Here is a 19,919-nt window from a genome sequence, read left to right on the forward strand (position 1 = left end):
ATTTCAAAGTTTCATTGTACCAACTCTGTTTCTGCTTTCAACATCCTGATCCAGCTTTGCTCTTACAATTCATCTCGTGAATGCCCGACACATCAACAAGTCAGGCTGCAGGTACCTCAGCTTCTTGTTCACCCACCAAATACACAGCTACCAGCCGCATGCCAAATTGTCATTTACAGGGTTTGCTTAGCACTCCTAAGAAACTCTTGCCTGAAGTTGAGGCAGAAACAAACTCCTCCTTTATGGGCCATTAGAGTACTCACCTCAGTCACCCAACTCTCCAACACGGAGGAGAAAGGAAACAGCCATCTCACCATCCTGAGCTTCTCCCGCTCCACGTCCTCGTCACTGAGCCCTGCCCTTCAGCAGGGTAGCTTTGGCCAGGAAAAAGCGCCTGATCTTGTAACGAAAGGTGTAACTGAACTTTTGGCATTGGGTGGGGAGCAACCAAAAGTTTGCAGGGCCAACTTCCAGTATTTTCCTGAATTTTGCCCACTTGACTTCCTAAATGCTTTAATAGTGTTTTTGGCATAGAAATTGTAAAACTACATGTCGTGAGGTTCTTTGTCTGAGGCTGCGGCAATAAAGGGGTCTGCAGGATGGAGCCCAAGATATTTGCTGCCAGTATGAGAAGGCTGGAGTCTAAGGAAGACCTAAATTGTTTGCTAGAGCCATGCAGTAAGATGAGACCTTCACACAGGATCAGGAAAGAGAGGTGCATCATGCACTGGCATCAAGGATGGTCTGATGAAAGAATAAAGCTCTTTTCTACCTTATCTGTCACGCAGTGGGAACACAGAGGTACATGAACAAGGTTCAGGGAGCACATTACTGGATAGGAGGCAGCAACCACTGAAATCAACCTTCAGGACATGAGCTCCAACATCCCCTGCTATAGCGCCTCAGAATACTTGGGCTCCAACAGGAACACTTGGGCTCATGCTTTTGCGCACAGTACCAGTGCTTCTGCTGATGGCACACAGGAAGAACTGGTACATATCAAATCCAGAAGGAACATAATGGGATAGAGAAGTGCTCAGGAAGCAGAGCAGGGTGTCAAGTTTTCATGCTGGATTTTCAAGATTGAAAGAATTTCATTACTGCAGAGTCATTGCACTGTATGTGACCACAACAACCACAGGGAAAATTAAAGCAAAATAGCAATATTGCTGTTTGGGGCATTCAAATGTGGAGGGTTTGTAACAAATTAAAATAAAACCCAGATTTCCTGGCTTGGACTTTTCCTTCTATGTCTGTACAGTTCTGTACTCATACACCTGTGACCTGAACTGCAGACACCGACATGTTACAAGCCAAGAGTTAAGGAGCCTATTTAAAGCGCACCATGATTCCAGGACTTAAGAATAAGGTCAGGCGCATCACCTTTGAGGAAGGAGAACAAGTCTGCCTACCAAATATATTCTGTAGCATGGCAAAGCAGATTAGACTTGAGAAGAGGCTGTGTCCTATGTTTGGAGGACAACATTCTTCAGCAGAAGACAGCTCAGTGTTATCGGGGTGGGGTGAGGCAGGAGAAGGAAGGCAAGTGGCTTGGACGATTTGAAATCTGGAAAAAGAAAACAACTCCAGTCTAATAGTTCACTCTATCTGGTTCCATTATTTGCATTTAGCCCAATACCTTAAGGAGACAAGCCTTATACAATAATCGCTTTTCAGACACGCAGGCAAGAATGCACTTCTACCCTCAAAGCTTTTGAAGCCATCTGCCACGTTTAACAGTTTTAAGTTTATACGCTCCTACAAATATTACAAAACCCAGCAGCTGTTAGAAACAAAGAAAACCACTGGAGAGCACAGAAGAAAAAAATACTAAACCCAACAACTTAGCATGTTCAAATATGAAAAAAATCTTCAGCCAACGCTCGCATCTTATGAGATACTGGAGCATCGTTAGTTCTGATGCTTCCAGAACTATCTGTTTTAAAGGGGGAATATGAGCTACTTTATACATCAAATTATGGAAAAAGAGAGAAGGAATTTTAAATTAAAATATTTTCTTTCACTGCCCTATAGTACTTACTGTGTACTGGAAAAGGTTGACATTTATACAGCACAATCCAGCTGACTCTGGTGAGGGAGACTGTTACTGACTACGTGGTGTGCACATGCCCTGGCCTATACAGTTTCACACCAGAGAGAACTACTATGGCACAAAGCTTGACCTCATCTGTAAAGTGGATCACAGACATGTGCCTGGACACACAGGGCAAAACCACCCGCCTGATGGTATCCAGCAGAAAAAGCGCCACATCCGACAAACATTTCCAGCTACAGAGAGCTATCACACCCTTTGAAGCAAGAATAACACCCTTTGAAGCAAGAATAATTAGCTTTCGGAGCATTCTGCCAGCACACCAGTTTTCAGACTTTCTAATTTCATCTTCCAAGTAGCTTTTATTCAAGGTATTTAAGAGTATTCTTACACCTCAGCATAAAACCAGGTAATAAAAATTGGATTATACCTCAGTGGTAACTGTTTTGAAACACTGCAAACTGCACAAGTTATAAAACCAATACTAGAACTATATTTACAGTTCCTATAAGAGCCTGCATATGTATCATTAAAGACATTTCTTGTTACGTACTTTACTTATTATGAATCAAACATTCAGTATGCAAGAAAATGGTGCAGCCAACTTGCAACTCTTTCAGAGCAACAGAACTCTCAGCTCAGATCACATATACAAACAGGTTTTAATTAAAATGCTGCACAGAAATGAAAAAAAAAAAACAAAAACCCACAAAAAAACCAACCAGAAGGAACTGTGTGTGTCCTGCACTGCATGCTTCAGTTTGTTCTAGAATACAGCACCACTTAAGGAACAGTTGCTTACTTATCTATAATTATATTATTAGAAATTGAAGTCAGTATCATAACTGATAGGCAACTTGATATCCACATCAAGAATATTTTAATACCATTGAAACTGCAATACAGCAAGCAGTTTAAAAATTTCCAAACCCAGAAGCTGTAGCGGGCCTGCTTGAGCCAGGGATTACTTGCTCCAGTGGACACTCACTAAGCTGACCACTTTCAAACCTGAAGGGAACAGTTCTGTTGAAGAAACATGCTGTTCCAAACCACCCACTGGGCACCCAGTGCAAGCCAAGGCTAAACTTTGGCAGAGAACTTTGAAGCTGTTATCCTTTTGTCCCAAAAGGATAAGCTACATAAAATTTAAAGACCTCCATTCAGTGAATTACCTGATAGCAACAAAAATACTATCTTTAGCACCATTTTCTTAAATAAAATGTGAAATTAAAGGGGGTATCTGCAAGTCATAACTGCAAGTCAGTCCTAATAAATACTTTAAATACACTGCTGAAATTGCGATCAACTTTCACAGTTTTTTGAAACACTTTAGATCTTGAACTTTTACTTTTCTCTAAAAATCATACTCTGGCCTAAGAGATCTTGTACTATTCCTACTGTTGCCAGCAATTTGGAGTTTTAAAGTGGATAGAATACATCGGTTTGCCCTGGCAAATCCAGCTGAAGCAGCTTGCGAGCCTACAGCCTGTTTCACCGGCAGAGGTTCCCATCACTCTTAAGAGATCCAACAGCGGAAAATGCTCCTGTGCCTCTGCAGCAACTGCTCCGAGGTCTGAAGCTGAAACTGCCAACTAAGGCAAGCTCTCAGCAAGGCACTGCAAACTGCAAGTGGGAGTTGCTGCGTCTGGACGTGGGCACACCTCTCTTCCTGCCCGACCTGCAGACAACAGCACCCAAAGCACCTGTGATCTACATGGTGAATCCAAGCCACAGCCCTTCCATGCAGTCCAAACCAGCTCCACATTCCTGCCTCCCACTAAAGCAAGCTTAAGATTACTTCCCACTAGTAAGTCTTTTATTTACCATACTTTACTTTTTTTGTACCGACACATACATAAAAACATGTATGTCCACACATACACGTTATCATTCATACACACATACATACATACAAAATTATATATATTTATGTATGTAAAAAGATGCAGAACTTATTTTCTCCACCACAGACAAATCTTTAAAGAGGATCAAATATTAGGAAAACTTTTGTGTCTCAAAATAAAGTTAACAAAAGGTGTTCTCATTAGACAGACAGAATTACTTAACTGCATTTCCTCTTTTACATATAAAAGGTATACATTTAGATAAGACAATCCCTTCAGGAGAAAAAGAAGTTGCTTTCCATATTCAAGATTTCTTTCCTACAATTGCTCCAGAAGAAAGTCTCCCAAGCCACGCAGAAGAAATAAATGTGTTTGCAGTGATGAATCTGAAAGTAACAAAAATGAGGGCAGAAGTAAAAATCTACTGGAATTTATTCCACTTTGAAGGAAACAACTACAATTCCAAGATGTCCTCTACAGAAGAAACTGGAGCTTACAAAAGTGCAGTCTGCATCATAAATGTCCTCTTTTAGATATAGATATTATTGTGAGTTTCATTGGTTGTCAGTAACTTCTTCAAAATCTTTGAGCTTTCAGATACATCCTAGGAAAAGGAAGAGACAATCAGTATTAGCTACATTGCTGGTAACAAACCAAACCAAAAAGTCTCGCTGTCCTCTATTCCTATTTTTATTACTCTGAATACCAGACTTATTAAAATATTAACTGTGAGCAAAACTCAGGTCTTCCGAAGGCATCCACAGACCTGCTAAAGGCTCCAAAAGAATTTGCAGTTCAGTCTGGGATTTGTTAATTTGTATTCCTCCTCATTTGTGTATGAAAGGAAGAACTTGTGTATTTGCTGCTGTTTTCCTTCAAAATTTGAACATTCACGTACTAGTCTAACACGTAGTAGTAAGTCTAACACATCTGTTAGACTTATTTAGCAGTCCAGTATAAGCTGTAATGAAAACTACATTTGCAATTCCTACATTTAAAGTTGAAATAAATACTGTAGCACACACAAACCTCTTCTATCACTTAAATATAAGTTAAATTGGCAAAACTGAGTGTCTTGAACAAACTATACTTCAATTAAAAACATTTCAGAAATATGCAAAACATTCACTTTAGTAGCTATAACACCAAGATTTCACAGCTGCTTGTTTAGCGCAAAACTGTTACGAGCCATTTTTAGAAATTCAGTCTTTTAATTCCAGAAAAGTTACAGGTCAAAATAAATTTCTTAAGAACCTTTCACATAAAGCATAAGACACGCAAATACAGAGCTACAACACAGCCATCTTCCACACGAATGCAGAATGAAAAAAAAATAAAAAAAAATAAAATAGAAGTTTTAACATGAGACACCCTCGAAGGAAACTGCAGCTTAAACAATCATAAGGAATCACTCCTTAATACATTAGTAGCACAAGAGCCTGAAAAGTCAAATGAAATTTTGAGGGAACCTGTAGATTCATTATTTCTAAGCAACTTACAAACAGATGTTACATAAGGTGCTATACCAGAAATCAGTGTCCGCTACCATTAAAGTCTGTATTTTTCTGCCTTTTAAGGTGCCCTCATAGGGGCACACCAACAGCAGAATGCAAGAGATGAAAGATAGACAAAACCACAACAAACCTCCCATTAATTCTTAAATATGAAATTTTACCTTGACTAAACTCTTCAGCATTTTAGAAGAAAGCAGAGGCTTGAACGCTTCAATTGTAATTGTGTCCAGTTTGATAATGTCAGTGTAACACTGATACAACACTGCAGGAATGTGCCATACTTGACAATAACTCAAAACTAAATAAAAGTCAAAAGAAAATGTGTGTTACATTCAGCAGAGAAGGAATCTCAGTTCTGTGTATAAAATCACATGTGTTCTGGTCAGAACTTCAAAAGCACAAAAGTTTATATGTTAACTGCTCAGGATCCTTACTGCTAGACCATCCATTCCTCATTCCCCAGGTACACAGGAAAACAAACCACCGAAAATTAGAAAGATGCACTTGGTGTTTGCTCCTGGAAAATACCTTAACTGGAAACTGTGTATGACTGGTAAACAAAAATAATACTAGCTTCTGTAAAACAAAACCAAAACACCCTCAAAAAACAACTGAACATAAAAACTCAAAACAAGATAAAAGTTTTTTGAGAAAAATCATCCACTTCTAGCTCCTGCCGTACAAATTTTTCCTCATGATGCTACCACTAATTTGGTACTGCGAAACAAAAAGCCTGGGCTTTCTTACATTACATAATAAAACTGAATCTAACTTTTACATGAGGGAGACCAGTAGCCCTGTGAAACCTACTTTACCTGTAATATGCAGAAAGGACTTTTATGAGCCTCAGCCTGGATGCTCAGATGAAAATAACTTAATAAAACATACTCGGTTCATAAGTAAAATGCCCCAATACCCCAATCTACAATACCCCCAATATACAATACAATACAAAAGGCCATACTGAAGAATTTGCCAGCACTTATGTGCCATGCAACACTTAAAAGGATTTGTGGGTATTTTTGAAATTTGTCCCTGTTTTACAAGGCAACATGTAAGATGTGAAACAGTTAGGAATTAAGTTTCCAAAAAGTTAACTTATTAGCCAGTTCACACAACTAAATAAAAATTCTCATTTTTAATGGGATGCCCTTCAAAGTGAATTTTGTGTTGCCACCAGCAGCCTTGTAAATAACTGGAATTTCAAAATACCAGCAGCAGGAAGATCTCGCACAATGTTAGGTTGTTCCAGCAGTGGGCAGCAGATCTGCTCTTTGAATTCTTTTGTCTTCAAGGCTTTCAGAAATGGAGATGGAAGTGTTAAAGTGGATTCCTGAGTTTTATAATCAGCTACAGGACACGTTGAAAGAATGGTTACTTGCAGGCCCTCCTTTTGCATACAGCCCAAAACCTGAAATAAAAATGTTAATACATAAGCAAAATTTATCTTCTCACGGTAACAGCATAAAACCACAAAGAGTCATTTCTATTTAAGTGCAAATGGCAGTTTAATTAAGGTTTGCAGGACTAACTAAAATTTGAACAGCAACCTTCAGCCAGAAATTCCACACGCATTGCTCTTGGGGCACAGATAAAAACCCCAAAAGAACAGCTAACATATTTACCAATTTTTTTTTACCATATTTACCATATTACCATATTTTCTTGAGAGGCTTTAGGTTTTCAGCACTTTCTATTCACCTGCAAATATATTAAGATTTACCATTTTTACTAGTGGTGATCACAGAAAGGAAAAGGACTCCAAATAAAACCAGGCTGCTTATGACAGGAAGGCAGCTTGCTAAGCTACAAGACATTTGAAATTGAAATCGTGCTCCCCAGACGTTCTACGGTACTTAAAAATTTGAGTCTTCATTGTAAATACTGAGATTTTATTATATTCAGTTGAATTGAGAAAGAGAACCCTAATTTTTCTACAGTCTTCCTCAAATTCAAGGAAGAAAGTTTCAAAAACACTGTACAAAACACACTTTTGGATTCATTATATGCCATCACAAAACACCAATATGCTGCACAGCGTTCCATTATTTTTAAATAACGTATGTCAAAATAAGCAGAAGCATGATAAACCTGCGCCTTCTGTTTCACTGTCCTCTTCGGATTTATGACCAGGAAGGCAATAGGGAATTTGGTAACCACAACATAAATTTGCCTGTTTCTGTACATGGTACCAATCACAGAAGGGAGGCTGACTGTTCCCTCACATCAGTGTGCTACCACTGTAATACAGAACCGATAAAACTTTTCAGAAGCACAAACACTTTTAATTGACTTTGTTGGAAACACTGACTGATATGCACGACTGCAAAACTTATTCTGTATGTTCTCATTTTGTCAGTGATCACGTACTGAGAAAACACATAACTAAAAATCTGACTCATGGAGACTGTGAAGACACTCAGTGAATCAGAATTTATGGAATACAAAACAAGTCTGTAACTCACACTAAAAGCAAAAGATTACCAGCACAATGTTTCTGCTGTAAATTTAAAAACAACCATGAAGTCTAAAAGAACACCGACGTGGTAAAACTGTACACTCCAACTGTTCATGAACATCTATGTTTGAAATAGCATATAGGCGTGAATAGCTGGAAAAACACAAATGGGGAAGACAGCAAAACCACAGCCAGCTTTCTTTTGTAATCCCGGTTTAAACAAAGTGCAAGGATGTGTGGAATACACAAAACCAAAATCGTTTTGGTCTTAGGGTTTCTGAACTTCAAACCATTGAACCATTACCCCGCACCAAAGCAAATTAAACTGTTGAACAAGCCAAGGAACCACAAAAGGCTAGTATTCCACAAACTCGGGTCTGAAAACCCTGTATTGTTCAGTGAAGTTACTCTCATTTTCCATCCTCTTTGCCTTCCCATTATCTCTCCAGCTCCCTCACACTGAGACAGTTCTCCCTCGGAACCAGGTAACCCTTCTCATGTGCTGGCTGGCCCAGCTGGCAGGCCAGACTGAGGGATCACTCAGCTCCAGCTGAGGACTTGCTCTCAGCGGACGCACCACTTTTTACCTCACTCTGTATCTCTAGCCACAGCCTTACACAAATTCAGTGTAACATAATAGCTTTAGAATCTCTGCTTGTTCATCAGATCAGCCGAGATTTACAGGAAGCTCGTTAGCAGGCAGACAGCAGGACAAATTAAGCCATACCTCCTTGAGGCTACACAGTGACCCAAATCCATAAAGAAAATCAACAGCCAGAACATACCCCCCACTGGCTTTATCTTATCAAAATCAACATGATGATACCTCGAGGGACCTGAATGACGCAGCAGCATTTCTGCACCTGAATGATGCTGGGGTAAGGCACTTGGCATATTAAGTCTATGAACAAATGGGACAGATACTGCTTTGGAGGCACCTTCCTTTAGAGTTCCTCCTTGTGAAAGGCACAGAACACACCCATTAGTGAGTTTCACAACATGTTTGTCTGATGATCCTCTGGCAGCCGTACAAATGCAGTTATGTTATTGTTTTTTAAGGAAGGATACTATCAGAGCTGAGATGCAGCTGAAATAAGCCATAGAAAATTTAATCCAAACAGCAAAAAGGTTTGGAAAGGGCAACAAAATTGAAACCGTCCAAAAGAAGTAACTGCACAAAGTTCGTAAGTGCAGATACAACTGCTAGCATCTAGAAAGGAGTTTCATAGAATCTGCAGATAGTAAATTTGTTCATTTGTTGAATACTTAAGAAAAGAAACCCACAGGGAAAACAGTTATTTACTATGCTGTCATGTTTTGGAGTATCGGAGAGGAAGAGGCACTTAACATTAAGTTGAAGACCCCCACCCAAGATCTGATTACTCAGTTTGCTGCCTTGCCAGTTTTACCTTTTCAAGCCACTGGAATTGCTGATCCTCAGCAACGTAGCAACTACACTGGCACAACAAAACCTTAAAAAAAAAAAAAGTTGCATAAGCAATTGGTTTGAAGAACACAACAACAGCTCATAATCACATGTAAAGATAATGTGACTGCAGCCAAAAACAACTTCAGTTTTCTTGGGCTGCTTCAACTCTACTTCATACAAGAATTTTTCATTCACAACTCATGTGAAGCAGTCAGGTTGTCATACACCTTCTTTGTACTGAACTTCACATGCAAGAACTTCAAAATAAGTTTTAGATCCTTCATTCAGAATACAACAGCCTTAATGTTTTGTTTACCCTGGGCAGGGGGTGGACAAAGGCTGCTCTCTTTTTCAGAAAACTGAAATATAAAGGAATGCATGCTAAGTCACTTACTGTCGGATCCGATATTAATTGGTAGAACAAACAGAAAGAATCTGTTGGGAGGACATTTGTTGTGTTGGATGTTCGACACCACTCATTCCACAGCTTCACAACTCCAACTACTTCCCAACATACAGAATCCAGAATAAAAGATGACAGAAAAGCTGCAAAAAACAATACATACTCTTAATTTATAAAGGATAAAATCTCTGTTCTACAATACTCAAACTGAATTAGATAATTTCTTTGCAATCTCAAGTTAAAAAAAAAGCAGTAACTTATTTTTAATTGACATATATTTATTGACCAAATCCAGCAAAGATCAAGAATGTGAGTAACCTCATAGTATCAAGACTTAAAAGAGCGGTTTGAACTGTAGAGATCCCTAACATCAAAACCATGTATTCTTAGGACTTATATCACTACAGTCAACTTTTATTCCTTTAGTATACCCTAAGGATCTAAAAATTAAGTCTCTAATACTTGTTGACATATCAGATAAAACAGATTTCTCAAGAAAAAAATTTAAAAAAAATTACTGAACCAGCAAGGCAAAACTATTACACTGATTTTAGGAGGAAGAGACAAGATAACACATGACTTAGTGGCAAAAAGAGATCCTAAATCAAATGTTCATAAATCAAATTCCTGTCAAAAGCTACTGTTGAGCAGAAGACAGATCTAAAATATCTGTAAGTATTTTTCAAAGAAAAACTCTGAACAAAGAAAAAACAAGTTAGCAAAGTTAACTTAGTCTCTAAATGTCATCTAGATGTGACTTAAATGTAAGAAAGACTTTCTTTATATCCACAGGGAAACAGCTATTAAAAAACTCAAGACCTTGGTAAGTGTGTGCAGGAAGGGGAGAGGGTGTTTCGAGACTAGGCCTAATGACAATCACCTCAAAAGAGGCCATTTGGAACAAGTGGGGAATGAGAATGTCAAAAAGGGACTGATTCATCAAGAAAAAAAAAAATTAAAAAGTCACTTCATTAGAAATTAAAGAAATTACAGCTTATTGACCCATAATTTTACATCTTTGGCAGATCCCTGTTTCAAAACACTAGACTGCACTGAGCAGCTTGCTACCATTAAAAGGAAACTTTTGCCAATTAACAAACAGCCCAGATGAGTCTACCAATCAAGAGTCAAATAAAGAAAATGGAAGGTTGCCCCAACTAAAATCCAAAACCAAAACATACTTTGCTTCTGCCTTTCCATTAAAAATATATCATTTTACCACGACCTGACAAAGGGAATAAGCAGCTGTAACAAAAAGCTTATTTCCCACATACAGACTAACTTTAGCTTTCTCTGGACGGCTCAGCTGCCTCGGGGTTAAAACTCCACTCCCTAAAAGAAGGGCTGGACACGGGCTAAGGACCATTCTTCCAGCAGAGACCAACGTTAAAAAGGCTGTGGCAAAGGGGGTGCCCTGGCAACACTTACACTTTCTTCCAACCTCCTGCCTTCTCAATTTAGCCAGCAGCAGAAGAACAACAGTATTTCAGACCCCCAGACGGTTTGGTTTTGCAGGCCGCACCACCTACCTGCAGCGTTATGTCCTATCGCTACTATAAATTGAGAGCACGCAAACGGCTGGTCGGCAGAGCTTCCCGCAGGCGCGCCCGGCTTCAGGGTCCAGAGGACGTCGATCTCCCTGACAAAAGAGGCGGCGGGAAGTGGAGCAGCGGCCCCGCTACCTCACCCGGCCCGACCCCGGCCCCCCCCGAGGTCCGTCGCGGGGGCCGCCGCGCCGCGGCAGCCAGGAGGCCGGCCGCTACCTTTTCTTCTCCAGCTCCCTGCGGATCTCCCGGTCCTCGGGCGTCTCCTCGCAGGCCTCCTCCGCCGACTCCTCGTCGTCCACGCCGGCGCGGGACGGCGCCACCACCACCTCCCCGAAGAAGGTCGCCATCGCCGCCGCCCCGCAGCGCACCGCGCCTGCGCGCCGAGACGCTCTGGTGCGCCGGTACCACCGAGTGCCGCTACACCCCGGTGCCGCTCTGGCCCCGCGGACCATAGAGCGGGCCGCCGGAGGCCTCCCCGCTGCCTGCCGCGCCGCGGCCGCTTCTGTGGCCGGGCCCCGGCGAAGGGCCGGCCGGCGGCAGCGAGGAGCCGCTGAGGCCCCCGTCCCCCCGCACGGCTCCTCCCGGCCTCAGGGCAGGCCTCGCCCGCCGCCGAGCCGGGCACCGGCAGGAGGGGCAGCGGGGCGGAGGCGGCCCCCGGCAGGCAGGGCACAGCCCGGCCCCCGCTCGGTGTGTGACACGGGAAGGCACGTACCCGGCCCAAGTGACACGGGAAGGCGCATACCCGGCCCAACACACCCGGCCCGTGCAAGGAAGAGCGCAGTGACGGTGCAGTTTCATGTACAGCTTTACTTTGGGCCGCTTCCACAGGTACACTGTAGAAGTCGTGAGGAAGCTGATGCCCCTGCGCTCCCGTTGGCCCAGTCCCTATCCCAGATTCAGGTCCTGCTTTAAAACAAAACCACCCCTCCCAAAAAAACCCCAGCTTATAAATGCATCGCCTTAAGCAGCTTTAAATAAACTTTTACAGGTCCACTGCGTCACTTTACTTCCCTGAGTACAGCTAGACCAAACAAAGAATACCAACTGATTAAAATTACCAGGAAGACTGAAGAACTGTTTTCTGCAAGGCTTAAGAGAGCCATTTCCACCAAACATGCTCATTTTAATAAACTAAATAATAATAATTCAAAATCTTAGAGGGTGAAAATGTCCCTTTCCAGTTTAATAATTTCTCCTCCTGCTGGCTCTTTGGAACCTGGCTGTATGTATAAAATTGGGGAATACAAACCAGCACTCTCTCTGCTTAGAAAATGAAGTGCCGCAGTCCCTAGGCCAGCAGTGCCCTCCCAGCAATGTAAGTACAGGGACCAGAGCCTTCTCCCAGCTTTCAGGGATCACCACGAATGCACAGCGCATGAATGCGGTATGACAGAGAATACAGCATCTGAAAAAGGGCAAGAACAAACCCCTCCTTTTTAAATCTAAGCCTGAATTAGAAATACAAACACACCAGCCCCGCTTCAGCAGTTTATACTTGAGATTTAAAAAAAAAAAATATCTGACATTCACTTAAGAACTATTATATCAGTATTTATTCCTGTACTGGAGGTTATACTCCATTAAACACTGATCATAAGCAGCTGCTGAACAATGCATTCAATTTATGGGTAATACAAAAATACCACTTGACTTACTCTCTTTTTAACAAAGTTGCCCCTAAAAGGTAAGATACACAAAGCCACCTCAAAGTTTCATCACTAAACACAACTGTGTTCATATTTTAGAAATCGACTTAAAGAAATCAGATAAAACCTATCTTAAATTTACAAAATTCTACTGTATCACATTAAGGACTATGTTCTAAATAAAATTCCTGGGGCAAGAATTACATAAACTAGGTTATTTTTGGACTTCATACAGAAGTTTTAAAAGAAAATTTAAAAGAAAAATTCTTTCTCTATACTGAGATAACATTCTAGATACCAAAATGATGTGATGGTAAATACACCTTTTGGCAAATAATGAGAGCAATGTTGCTGGAGAAGCAGTTCTCACTGACTGCTTGGTAAGGGGACTCCCTTTCTTGTTACTTCACTTCCACTTGCACAAGCAGTTCTGGCATTCATGACTGTTGATTATGCAGCTGCACTAACTTCCCCCACCCCCCCCCTCCCCAAAAACCTACCAGTCCAATCTGCTGGAAGACTGATTCACAAATTGGCTATTTCAGTTAAAATGAGCTGGGTTGGGATAAATCCAATATTCTAACATACCTCCTACTGAACAATGAGATCAGGAGTCACTAAGTCTTACTAAGGGGAAAGAAGGAAGCCAGCAGAGGGAGGAAACCTGCAGCAGAGAGTGGGAAAGGCACAGAGAGCATGAGCACCTGGTGCTGGACTGAAGGCAGCAATCATGGGATTTCTGCCACAACAGCTCCAGGGAAAAGCAAGGTCAGAGTTTGGAGGTGCCATGTGTTCTCGTAGTTGATATGTGGTCAAGCAAGAATGTACACATTTTTCCTAAAGAAATTTTCTCCGATCTTCTATGCAAGAATTACTTCCTGTCAACAACAGCCACCTCAAACACTTCGAAAATAGAAGATATACCGCAAAAATCAGAAACTGATATGCTTTAATCAATGAGAAGTCTACCATTAAAGCACTTAAAAGTTTAAATATGGAAGAACAACAGAAATGTAGCAAAAAGGTCTGGAATGTAAGAATCCTGCACCTTAAGCTTTTCACGCATAAAGAAAACAGAACAAGTGTTTTGTTTGTTTTTCTATTTTATAAAGAAAACACACAAAAACCCTTAGGCCCAAGAGTTCACCTGCATTCATATGCTTAAGTTTACAGTATAGAAGTCACATTGATGATGATAGTACTACCTGTCAGCATAAACCCTATCTCCACCAGCACCAACATGCCTTTTTAATTGGCAAATAGACTCTGTCACCGGTAACTGGTTCTAGTCACGTTATCAATAATGGAAGTACAGAACCTTTAACATCTGTATTAATACAAGTTGTAAAGTTATTGGCCCTGTGACCATTCATTACTCCTTTGATGCAATGCTAGCATCCACCAGATTTTTATAGTGTATAGTATTATTTATAAGCCTGTTACTATTGTATATGATTTCATACAGCGTTAGAGATGTTTGAAATCTGTTCTTGAATGTTGTATGACCTAGGTAGTATTCCATTGCAGCACCCATAACAATAATACTCAACATACTGCCATTAATCTGTTGCGCAGTGCTTTAACATTTTTTTTTAACTCTTGTTATATGTAATAAAATACCAGTAAAGACAAAAAATTGCCCCTATAATGAGGCACATTTTGGCATCTGTGCTAAATGCTGCTACATGGGCAGGCAAGTGCAAGTCAAAATATGAAAAGGAGAAAGTCATCATCTAATCACATTCATAACTTTTTCATAGAAAAATATAAATATATTCCCTGAAATGTAGGACAAAGAAAAGCCAGTATCCATCATGAGTTCTAGTGCTATTACCATAAAAAAAAAAAAAAAAAAAAGTGGACTGGCTTTTCCTTTTAAGGTTACGTTTTGCAATCTGCATCATCTAAACCTCTGTCGTCATCATCATCATCATCATCACAATCATCGTATCTCACAGTCCGTCTACCACCATTCCGAGTTCTTATCTTAGAACGCCGATTAGCTCTTCTGTATTGGGTGTAATCCAAATCTTCAGAGTCATTTTCTTTATTAGGTTTCCAACGTTTCCTTCGCTGGGGTCTTCTAGAAGGCTTACGTAAACTGGAATTGGTAATTTCTTTTCTAATCATTTCTGATTTCCTTTTCCTCTTTCTTGTTTCTGTGGCATCACTATAGATACTGTTATCAGTTCCAGATTTTGAATCAGAGGAAAAATTGAAACTGGCTTTTGAACTTCCTGCAGTCCCAGGTGCTTCCACATTCTCTGATTCTGAGCTTTTTTCATCCTTCTTCCCCCCTGTTTCAGATTCTGCTGTTTCTTTGAAGTCATCCAGTAATTTTGATCTTTTGAAAGAAGCTCTAGATTTTTTATTTGAGACTTCTCTAATATTTTTAGTTTTGTGTTTAGCTAAGTCAGAATCTACCTCCTCTTCGGAGTTGCTTGTACAATGGTTGTGGGCTGAAGTCGACTGACTAGAACTTCCCCAATTTCTCCCATTTTCCATCTTGTGGTTTGTGGAATTCTCTGAAGAGTCATATTTGAGATTTTTAAGAGCTACAGTACAGACTGTTTTGTTTGCCTGCTTGTGGTTAGCATCGTTCCACTTTTGAGTCACTTTTATCTCTGCCTCTGATTCTGTTTTTTCGTTCCCTGACTCACTAATGTATTTTCTTTTAGGAGCAGATGATTCAGGGCAGGAAAGTTTTTTTCTGCCAGGAAACTGTTCTTTCTCATTTTCAGACTTTAAGCAAGCATCTGCCTCCGAACTGTCAATCAGTTTCTTCCGGGATGCTGCAGAAACATTGCCATGAAACTGTCTTCTGTTCTTCTTTACTGTGTAAACACTTTCTGAGCTTGATAATTCTTCCTTTATATCACTCATTATCTTAATCTTATTAGCTGCCAAAGTGGCACATCTGCGTGGATTTTTCTTCTCAGCCACATTAGACAGATTTATATGTTTCTTGTAGTTAATGATGCACGTCCTGCTCCTGAGCACTTTTGCACTTTGTCCAGTCTCCTCAGATAGTGATTCTACAAAATAAAGATGTAAAAGCTCTTTTTAATAATTTACATTCCTGAAATAATTAAGCAGAAGCTCTACTACATTTAATAAAACACACAAAAGCATTTTTATTTAAATTGCAACTGTTATGTCCAATTTACCTTAAGCCTTTTTTAAAAGCACAATCAGCCAGTCCTAAGCATACTGTTAACTCTCAGGATTACTCTTGTGCTTTGAGATAATGAACCGGTTTAAAAGTAACATTCTTTAGCAATACTCCAGTTAGAATACTCCAATTAGCTTAGAAATTAAGTATTACCTAACTTAGCAAACAAATGCTTTCATATTACTAATACTTCTATCATTAAAGCTGTAATTTTCTTACTAGAACTCTCAAAATTAATTACTATACATTTTAGACCTTTTGTTTCTAAAAAAAAAAGGTTACAGTATTTTATGTAGACATAAGCCACAGATGGATTTCACAATTTTAGTATTGTTTCACATGTGTACAGAACATTTAAACTGTTCAGTTCCTCAGAAACTTAAACAGTAAGATTGCTTGTAACAGTGAATCTTCTGTTCAGTATTTTTATTTTTAATATAGCCCTTGTTGTTATGTTGGGTTTTAAAAAAAATACGCACTCTGTAATAATGTGATGCTATGAAGATCAATGATTTCAACTTTCATCTCCCAAATAAAACAGATTTACTCGTAAGTATAAAGCAGAAACTCTCGAAGTTTTTTGCATAGACTTGATAAAAAACAATAAAATTCTGCTATTTTTGCAGAAATGTGTTTTGCAAAGTTAGTTTTCCCAAGATTGTTGTCCATCTCATATTTCTTTGTAGCTGTTACTGATTTTATGAGCGAAATTGATACATATGTACTCCATTAAAGCCCCTACATTATATCAGGCTATTATCTCCTGATAACAGTCAATTTTGTTCTAGCTTAAACTCATTACTTTTGATTATTCTCTACTTGTACTCAGCAAACAGAAAAATCACGGCAGCCACTGTATATTTGCAGAACACTAGGCAACTAAGTGGTTTTTTTAAGCAGAAATTTAGGGAAACAAGAGGAGTTTAGAGAGGGCACGCTCTTTTGTCTTCCTTTACAGAGGGATGAAACAAGCTTGTCTTACTAACTTTGTTTCAATTATCTGAACTGCTAATGGCCAAATGCCTTCTGAGAATGACAGCCACCCAGACAGGAACAGTAGCACGAGACTTAACACCAAGTAAGGTTCAGTTCTTTGCTCCTTCTGACCAGCTCAACCAGAAGTGTTAACACTGCAAGTCACTTGTACTCTCTTTTTCACAAGTTCCTCACTTTTGAGGTAAGGACAGGGCAACATTTTCCCTAAACTCTGACAAGAATAAATGCACTGAAGATGTATTTAGAAAAGTAAAAAAAAAGTTATGGGAAACAAAGTCAACGTCCAGCTTGAGTGCCAATATTAAAAAATCTCCTCAGATACCAAATCTGATCGTTATTTCAATGTAAATCTTTTTATGTGCAACTCATGTATATTCCTATTTTTACATTTCCAAAGGATAATTAATTTACCGTCTTTTCTAATAGTTTCCAGAAATTATACATGAACACTACTACTGTTACTATTTGTACTGTCTGATTTTATGGCCAATTTGTAACACATTTCTGCTAAATACCACCACATAATGCTGTATAAAAGGTGAACTAATTTACAGATAAAAAAAATGAAGAGCTAAAGCTTAAATTATATACTGTACTACAATACTATCAAGTAGACGTGCACACAACATACGGCTGCCACTCATAGCTGTTAGGAGGTAACCCTGAACAGGCAGGAGCAAAGAGCTTTAACCATGGTAAATTACACCTGAAACAGGAAAATATTGTACATAAATGTAATGATACATCATAACATACTAGTAGTGGCAAACAGCAGCATACTGGTACGAAGAGACATTTTGACCAGTTAGTGTGGAAACGTATAACCCAACCCCAGGATTAAAATTCCCCTGCATCTGCTTTGAGCTACACTGGCATTCTAGAAGGGCAGTTTGGAAAGGAGGAAAAGACTGCTCAGGCTTAATGATGAGTACTAATAAATCTCCTTTTGCCTTCTGAAGAAATAAATGTTTAAATCTTAAAGACATCACCTGGAACTATTCCAAGAAAAGCAGTTAAAAAAAATGCATAGAATTATTTTAGCCAGTTTTTCACAGTTAGATGCTTAGCTGTTTGCAGATGCATGTTTTTAGAATAAAAAAAACCCAACTTTATCATAATAAACAGATCACGTGTATTTTCAAAGTTTCAGCAGCTAACTCATAAGATGGAATGCAAGACTAAAGGATAAAGGAATCCAGCCTTTCTGCAACACAGCACCAGAATATTAAAACTACATTTTCTATGCAAAAGCTTAAATTAGGTGCAAATCTGTATATAACTAATCTTATTTTTTAATAAAAGCTTTAATTAAAGCTTAATGAAACTCCACAACGAACATCCTGAATTAAATGCTGCAAAGGTACAAACAGATTGCACAGGCAGGAAGGAGAGGATGAAAAAACTCTACTACCCGCAAGAACTGGGAGAACATTTAGAAGAAAGGCACCACGATATGAAGGCCTTGTCCATCAAGTTTACCATTGTGACAAGCAGTCCTGGAGTTCATGCCATGAAACACTAATCCTGGAAGTCCAGGCTGCAATAGTGGGTAGGAATATCCAGCTATACCTACAAGTCAGGTAATCTGCAGGGTGCACTACAGTCCGCAAAGTATTTTCCAACCCCTACTGGCCAGTTATGCAATTTATGTGAAAACTCTGCCTTTTTTTTAAAAAAATAATTATAAAACCATGCCATGTATATACATCTATATCATGTAAAATATAGAATATAAATATACATTGCAGTGCTATATATACACTATGTATTATACATTACAATATACTATATTTTATGTGGTGTATATGTATTATATATTTAAAAAATAACCAAACTTCCACATAAACTGCTCAGCTGGTTAACTGCATAGTACACATAGTATATAGACAGTTATACATAGAGAGAATATATGTTTATTTTTAAATACATATTTATATCATATCTATGTGCCTATATGTATGTATGTAAATAAAAGCAGGCACATACTCCAGCAGTACCTAACAATAACTTTTAGAAGTAAAAACCAGTTTAGACTCCTATTTACAGTTAACTATCAGCCTCTTTTGAAAGAAACAATACATGCAGCTGTTTGGCAAACCACAGTAAACTAGGCTGTGCTAACAGCGCATCTGTTGTTGCGCCTGTTGAGGAAAAAACTGAGCTAGAAAGGGCATCTGCTAATTTAAAAATAATTATGTGACTACCTGCAATCATATCCTGAATTAGATTAAAAGATTAGATAAAATGAAATGGAAATATTTTGTTTTACAGTAAACATGCAAAGCTAGCTATCATTTCATGTACCGGGTAACTAATGTTCCAACAAAACAGCAGGGTGGAATAACTCACAATATAAAGAAAACGAAAAGCCCGGAAGTTACTTGCCTAGAAGGAACACTGTATAGGACAACGATATATTCCCCTTTGACAGGAAAGAAGCCTCAGATTTGGCCCTATGTCTTTAAGTATTCTGGTTCTGTACATGCTGGAAAAATAACATTAAGTTTCTCAATAAGTTAACAGCATCCTGAGCCCTCCTGGCAGATGACTCTGCAATGAGACCCAAACAATGCAAGTATTCATTACTGTATTTTATTCTTATTGACTTTTAAAGAGCATATTCCACAGCTTTTCATTTCAGAAATCCAGTGATGCTTACTCTTGCCCCATACTTACCTGAAGGATTTCCTTTAGATGGGGTCTCTTAAGTTTTAAAAGGGCATCAGCTTAAAACTTACGGTAAACCAAAAAAGTTACATTCTGCTGTGCACACATTTCAACATTTGGGTGGTTATACAGGGCAGGGGACATTAAACATTTTGAATTAAGACTGTTCCATAACAAACAACCCCACCTT

The 19,919-nt window shown here is 39.3% G+C and overlaps 2 protein-coding genes across 3 annotated transcripts in view; both read right to left on the reverse strand.

Annotated features, from left to right (window-relative positions):
• Positions 1-2,696: 2,696 nt before the first annotated feature.
• On the reverse strand, positions 2,697-11,849 carry PSMG1 (proteasome assembly chaperone 1). The gene is made up of 7 exons (XM_055702535.1): positions 11,465-11,849; positions 11,231-11,340; positions 9,693-9,844; positions 9,279-9,341; positions 6,624-6,822; positions 5,573-5,709; positions 2,697-4,501 (listed from the first exon to the last, which is right to left on the reverse strand). Exons 1-7 carry the CDS (start codon positions 11,698-11,700, stop codon positions 4,427-4,429), a joined length of 972 nt encoding a protein of 323 aa, XP_055558510.1. The 5' UTR covers positions 11,701-11,849; the 3' UTR covers positions 2,697-4,426.
• A 1,828-nt stretch (positions 11,850-13,677) lies between these two features.
• Positions 13,678-19,919, reverse strand: part of BRWD1 (bromodomain and WD repeat domain containing 1) — a 64,442-nt gene continuing 58,200 nt past the window's right edge. For both annotated transcript variants that reach the window (XM_055702533.1, XM_055702532.1), the window contains exon 41: positions 13,678-15,929. In XM_055702533.1, coding sequence (XP_055558508.1) covers positions 14,776-15,929 — 1,154 coding nt within the window. In that variant the 3' untranslated portion in view covers positions 13,678-14,775. The remainder of the gene's footprint in view (positions 15,930-19,919) is intronic.

The sequence above is a fragment of the Falco cherrug genome, chromosome 2 (genome assembly GCF_023634085.1).
Source record: "Falco cherrug isolate bFalChe1 chromosome 2, bFalChe1.pri, whole genome shotgun sequence".
In the NCBI taxonomy this organism is placed as follows: domain Eukaryota; kingdom Metazoa; phylum Chordata; class Aves; order Falconiformes; family Falconidae; genus Falco; species Falco cherrug.